This window comes from Callorhinus ursinus, unplaced genomic scaffold (genome assembly GCF_003265705.2).
Source record: "Callorhinus ursinus isolate GAN/ISIS: 27379988/994484 unplaced genomic scaffold, GSC_fseal_2.0 scaffold22, whole genome shotgun sequence".
In the NCBI taxonomy this organism is placed as follows: Eukaryota; Metazoa; Chordata; class Mammalia; order Carnivora; family Otariidae; genus Callorhinus; species Callorhinus ursinus.
This window is the reverse complement of record NW_027397084.1, coordinates 22962796-22969090: the sequence shown is the minus strand read 5'-3', so window position 1 is coordinate 22969090 and position 6295 is coordinate 22962796. Positions and strand designations below refer to the sequence as shown.

The window sequence follows — 6295 nt, the reverse complement described above, 5'->3', positions numbered from 1 at the left end:
CATGTCTGTAAGATAATTCCTGCCTCATCTGGTAATCTTAAGGGCAAAAAGACAATATAGTATAATAAGAGCTTTTAATATTTAAATATTATTACTTTCACATTTGTATTTTCCATCTTTAGTAGACTGTGAGCTCCCTAAAACAGAGGCCCTATATTCTTCTAACAAACAAGTAAATACATAATAGTCATTCAATAAACACTTTTGAATGTGTGACTTGCTATGAATGCATGACTGTAAGCAATACTAAAATAAATTCCACGAATAATTCAACAAATATTTATTGTGTGAACATTATTGTGCTAGGTCCTTTAAGAGATACAAAAATGGATCAGACATGAATCCTGCCCTCCAGGCACTCACAGTCCACCAGAGGATATCAGAAATGTGTATAAATAACAAGGTAGAAGTTTTTTTTTAAAGTCCTAGGAGAGGTACAGAAGCATTGCCATAGGAGTTCACAGGAGAAATTATTTCTAGCTTGGAAAATCATGAAAAACTTCATGAAGATGAAATATGAGGTGGACCTTGAAGCGTAGATAAAATTTAGATGTGGGGGGGGGAGGGGAAGGACGACCAGTCCAAGGGCACAAAGTTCTTGGCAGGTTGCGAGTGCAGTGGGCTCAGAGAGAGCTGTCCAGGGCTGGTAGAGGGGATGGCTGCAAGTCAGCTTTGGCAGAGTACGAGTATGTTCATGTGCAGAGGAAACTTGTTAAGAAGCGGACTAAAACGAGAGCTTCTTTGAAATTATGATTCCTTGGTACTTATTGACCTGCCTGCATTGTTTTCCTTATAGATTAAAAAACAAATGAAAAGCACCACTACAAATTGGCATCCCTCTTAGAGTAACAAAAATGTTACCCCCTAACATTTTCAAGTATGCAATTTCTGCTTAGCTTTCATATATTAATCTGATATTGAGTTACTAGAACTAGAGAAAAATAGAAGTGAAAAAATAGAGGGTTTTATTTTATGGCAGTGACTATTGTAGTTTTACAAGAAATATTAGTCTAATATATTGAATTTGGTTTTTAAACATAGAATTTGTTTTCAAATATATGCTTATTGAGGGTTTTTTCCCCCCAGTCAAGATTTTACAGTTTGAAATGGGAAACTGCCTACATGGTTTTCATTCACTCTATAGGTTACTGAGATGGAGCTAGGCATCTGTATATATATGTATATGTATATATATATACACACATATATATTCACGCATATACATACATATATGCATATGTATGTACTTATAGATACATGGATATTGAAAGAGAATGAGAGAGAAATTTACTAAATATTCCTATCACCAGAAAGTCATCTTATAAATTTAATAAACATTTAATATTACAATTACATTATAATTAGCATGAAGTTTATTCTATAGAAAAATCACTCCTTAGTTATGTTATAGTCTGATGTTGCTTTTATTTTTAAAATCTGGTTAAAAATATATTTTTAACATCTTTACATTGAGAACATTATAAGTATCTGACAGTTCAGCCTGAGCTGGGCGGTTTTTAAGGCTCTAGCTTCATGGTGCACTTGAGCGAGCGTTGAAGCACCTTTGTTTCTGCCTGGACTCATGGCCTGCAGGGCTGGGTCCCCCAGGTCATGGGTAGCCGGAGCCAGCTCACTTGAGTTTCTGACAGACCACACAAGACCATGCAGCTTAGGTTTAACAACAAACTAATTTAAATAAACATTCTAGGAGTTTTGAAGACCCTAATCTCCTTTCCACTCCCTGTACTTCCCTTAGATTGAAAGATGCAATCTTATCATCCATTAAAAGGATGACAAAATTGCTGAAGTCCTTTTTCTTCTAAAGCACCGTGTTTCCTTTAATGAGGCTTTGAGAAAGCAGGAGACATCACCGGTGTGGCTTTCCACTACAGAGGGCACTAGGGACCAGCTCACCTCAGACTTCCCACTTTTTCACACCAGAGAGAAAGCATCTAACCAAATACATCCACTCCCCTTTTCCTTCTGCTACAGAATATACAGAGAAGATTTTAAAAAAAAATCCTGAATAAAGTTCATTTTTTTATATGCTATGAAGAACTATAGTACAAGTAGTTTTGTGAAACATGCAATGGACTGCTTTACTTATAATAAACATTTTCCCTGTATTATTTTTTGTATGGCAACTTACTGTTTTCTACTAGTTGTCTTTTTGCCACAAGATAGAAAAAAAAACGTAATATTTATGTAAGAAAGACTATGATGGCAGATTTCTGACAAGCCCCATTTACACGTTACATTGTTCCAAAGGATGCTTGAGTAGAAAATACAGAAGCACTATACAAACCTACTATTACATTTGAGAAATCATTAGCCTCAAAGGAGTAATAACGGTATGCTATTAAAACTGTGAATACATTTTCAGTATCTGTATTGAAAAAAAACTTTATAAATATGTAAATTTCTGTTCAACAAATCCAAAATAAAATGCACTAAAAAACTGATATGTAGACAAAAGTTTATTTACACCATACAACATTTTAAATATTTTATACACAGTTGCAGCAGAGAAAGCTACTCAGAGCTTTCTAGAGAAAACTGCAATAATAAAGATGTGAAATATATTATTCATATAAAAGTGAGATTATTACTTTATTGCATTTAAAGCAATGAAGAATGTAGCTCAACAAACATTCATTTAATGACAAAAACTTTGCTTTTATATTATAAAGTAAAAAGTGTAGTAATGGCCAAACAGACTGTTATAAACTTTAAAAACTGCATAAATATATACATTGTGCTTCATGGTGAAGTTTTTTGAAAACTAAACCATATGAAGCGGTTACAACATGAATCGTTGCTTGAGGTTTATCTATAAAGATTACCTTACAAATCCATTCCACGGGTACTTACAACACAGGATGGTCAGAACTGTACACCTGGTCCTCTCTCCACTAGCCTGACTAGTGAGAAGTTACCATATGCAAACACCACTGACATTTGGCACATGAAGTTCCTGACATAGGATAGTCACACGGTCCAGATAGAAATGTCAGGCTTCCCAAGTCTTAAGTGTCAGTGCAATAAATTGTTTTATATCCACCTCAGTCCATTTTGATTTTGCTAAACTTCTGTTTGAAAGTCACCCTCTTGCACATCCAGAGGCAAATTCAGACACTTCTCCCACTCTGCTGGCCTCAGTTCCAAAGCGTCCTTTGCCTCTGTATCTAAGACATTGATTGTGGTGTAATGTTGGTATTCACTGGGGTTTTTGAAAGTGTCCCATGGATTCTTGTTTGGTGCTGGGTTTTCCTGTTGAGAAGAGAGGGGAAGAGAGTCATTATTTGATGACGAGGATTACTGCTTGTTGAAGTTCCCAGGAAGACAGCATGTTTGTGACCTTAATCGAGTTTATATGATTCAGAGATGATTTGAAATTGTGGCCAGCTGCAGGAAGTGGTTTTGATTTTAGTTTTCCTTCATTGAACAAACTGATGAACACCTTCTTTATGTTATCCTAAAGTTTTCCAGAAATCAAAGGAATTGAATAATTTATGGAAGGCAAAGTAGATGATGTTTTGTTTTGGGTATCTTGTGAAATGTCAGTACAGCTATCTCAGGTAGAAAGGAGTTTTCCCGCTAAGACTAAATGTAGAAAATTGAAGTATTTTGGCAGAATCTTTGGTGAGATAAAATTTGAAGATATGTAATGGAGCATGTTATGTAATAATAAAAACAGTCCCCAAACGGGCCATATTTCATAAAACTGAATTTCATTAATTTTGCTTAGTTTTTAAGAAATTATCCTTTTTAGAACATTAAAATGCTACTATGTCCCTTGTGTAATCTATTTTTTTCCCTGCTGTATATTCCCAATTTTCTACGTATTTGGGCAGCACATTAATTTAGCAAAAATCATTCTTCCCTTCAAAGAGCACAGCTTTTTGGAAAATATAATCTAGCAATATAAGGGGTTTTAAAGTATGTCTATTGGCCAGCATTCCTTATATTCCATAGTATATACCCTCTTACTACTTGAGATTTAAGATCTGCCTAATTATTATTCCACCCAGACCTTCCATGTTGTAGGGGCTCAGTAAATATGAATAGACATTCTTCAAAGTTTCTATAGCCTGATATTTTGCTAAGATTTAGCAGTGAACTTAAATTTATTTTTAAAAGTGTTTAAAGATTTCTGTAAAATGAGGGAATCTGAATGTAATAGACTATGCTGAGTAACATCAAAGAACAAGAAGGAAATCATGACTGAATTCTCTTTAGAACAAATTAGAACACTTAAACAACTATAATTGCTGAATGTGTCCTTTATCTCTTCCCCTTCACCCTAAATTCCAGGCTTCAACTGCTTATAATTAATTAGTGGGGGAAATGTAAAACAGGTACTGCAATTATTATCTGGGTTTCATTGAAAATAATAAAAATCACTCTCAAGTACAGATAAAAAGAGACAACCTATAGAAATACATACCATAACTAGAAAGTAAACTGTTAAAATCCTCAATACGTTAGATGTTTTTAACACTTATTAGCCTTAATCATGAGGACATACAAGAAAACAATAGCTAATAGTTAATACGTGATAAAATTTTTAACCTTTAGGATATGAACAGGGGATTAATTCTGATTTAGTCTAATATCCTAAAGTCTTATGAACTATATAGTCTTGTAACTCTTCCCCGCCTTCCTTGCTCCCTTCACCTAATATTTATCAGCTGCTCTGTGTTGGCCATATTAGGCACTAGGGAGGATAAAGTGATGAATCAAAGATGAAAAGCCAACATGGTTCACTAGGAAGCATAAGATTTAAAGCCTGATATATACAGGTCCAAATTCCAGTTGCTCCATTTTATATGAATGTAACTCTGAGCAATTTACTTGATTTCTATGAACCTCAACTTTAATATTTGCAAAACAGAGAACTATGCTTTGTATTGTGGGCCAAAGGAACTGACAAAATATGCAGATTACCTATGTTATGGGGTTGCAAAAATAAAGTTACGGGGCCTAGTATAACACCTAGTATTTAATAAATGGTCACTATGTAGTAATCACACTTATTATGAAGGTGTTTATAGTTAAATGAAGGTTTATATATATAGTTAGATCTGTGTCTAAAATCTAGGACAAGTGCTGACAGGGGTACAGACAAGGGTGGAGATAAGGCTTCCTTTTATGGAAAGCATATAAACCTTTCTGAGGAAAGTGATATTAGAACTGTCATAGAAGAATGAGCTTGGTCATAAAGACATGTGTGATTGGAGGCTGGGTGGCTGAACAGGCAGTCATACTGAGAAGTAAAAATCCAGACAGCATGCAGATGGGACAAGTCTGAGAAAAGTAACCAGTTTATTTTAGTTGGAGTGAAAAAGAATAGAATAAATAGGCAGAATTGAAAGCCAGATCATAAGGGACATTGTATGCCAGGCCACTCAGTTTGGAATTTATTTTGTAGGCAATGGGAATGGTTGAAGATTTCAGGGCACTACAGTGACCTGAATCATTAATCACTGATTCAAAGGTTCACTGGTGTGAATTCTGCTGCATCAAGCTATGGAGAGGATTTATCCATCTTAGACAAAGGCTGTGTCTTAAAGGAGCTTTCTGGGAATCCTTAGTCTGAAAAAAGATGAATTAGTTCAGTCCTAAAAGGATTCAGGATATGTAAATTATTTCATTTGCTTTGAAAATAGGGGTTTCATTATGTTTGGAACAGATGTGATTTTCCATTTATATTTTGAAGATCAAGCATCATGGATCCATGAACTAAAATGGCCAATTTTAAACTTCCTCAGAATGTCTAGATCCTAATTTCACAGTATTGCTGCCAGTATACAACTGACTGAATTTCTGAGAGGTTATATAATTAATAAGGTTGGCTTTCTTGGTCATCTTCTCTGGCCTCCCATGGTATTCCCAGTAGTACTGTGATTCTTGCCCTTGTTCATAAATGTCTGGACACCTGTTAGGTCTGAGGCCCATGCTTCTTTAGTGATAAAGAACTACTGCACCCAGCAGTAGGACTCAGCCAAACAGAGTACCACATACACAAAAAAAACCCAAAAAGTGAAAATTTAAGGGACCCATAGGACAGCATTGAGTAAAACAATATTTAGGGGTCCCAGAAGAAGAGAGAGAGAAAGGGACTGAAAACTTACTTGAAAAAACAATGGCTGAAAATTCCCGGACCTGAAGAAGGAAACAGACCTATGGGTCGAGGGAGCCTAGAGCTTTCTAAATAAGATAAACCCAGAGAGATCCACACCAAGACACATTATAATTAAAATGTCAAACGTTAAAGAGAAAATCTTAAAAGCAG

At 35.2% G+C, this 6295-nt stretch overlaps 1 protein-coding gene across 4 annotated transcripts in view; it reads right to left on the bottom strand.

The window, feature by feature from the left end:
* Window positions 1-1317: 1317 nt before the first annotated feature.
* ADGRB3 (adhesion G protein-coupled receptor B3) overlaps window positions 1318-6295 on the bottom strand; it is a 722049-nt gene continuing 717071 nt past the window's right edge. For 2 of the 4 annotated variants that reach the window (XM_073905166.1, XM_073905164.1), the window contains exon 31: window positions 1319-3270. In XM_073905166.1, the coding sequence (XP_073761267.1) occupies window positions 3082-3270 (189 nt within the window). In that variant the 3' untranslated portion in view covers window positions 1319-3081. Of the gene's footprint in view, window positions 3271-6295 lie in introns of all 4 variants that reach the window. The other 2 variants (XM_073905165.1, XM_025890539.2) reach the window with 2 other exon arrangements.